At 47.1% G+C, this 225-nt stretch overlaps 1 protein-coding gene across 1 annotated transcript in view; it reads right to left on the reverse strand.

Moving 5' to 3' along the window:
- LOC119588139 overlaps positions 1-225 on the reverse strand; it is a 40,789-nt gene that overhangs the window by 15,001 nt on the left and 25,563 nt on the right. Inside the window, exon 18 of the mRNA XM_037936845.1 lies at positions 74-129. Coding sequence (XP_037792773.1) covers positions 74-129 — 56 coding nt within the window. The remainder of the gene's footprint in view (positions 1-73; positions 130-225) is intronic.

Raw genomic sequence — 225 nt, forward strand, 5'->3', positions numbered from 1 at the left:
GAGGCGTCTCTTTGGTTAGGCCGTGGTACCGGGTGGTTTTGTTCTTCAGTTCCAGTTCCAGAAGAACACTGACGTCGTTGAAGAACACTTTCTCGAGGCAACCCAGGAAGGTGTTGAAGGATCGCAAGCCTGGGAAGAGAGAGGAGTGAAGGCATGAATTGCGAAGATGAATGGAGGATAAATGAGGCACAAATACAAGAATGATAAATTAACAGGTACAGAGGA

This window comes from Penaeus monodon, chromosome 23 (assembly GCF_015228065.2).
Source record: "Penaeus monodon isolate SGIC_2016 chromosome 23, NSTDA_Pmon_1, whole genome shotgun sequence".
NCBI lineage: Eukaryota > Metazoa > Arthropoda > Malacostraca > Decapoda > Penaeidae > Penaeus > Penaeus monodon.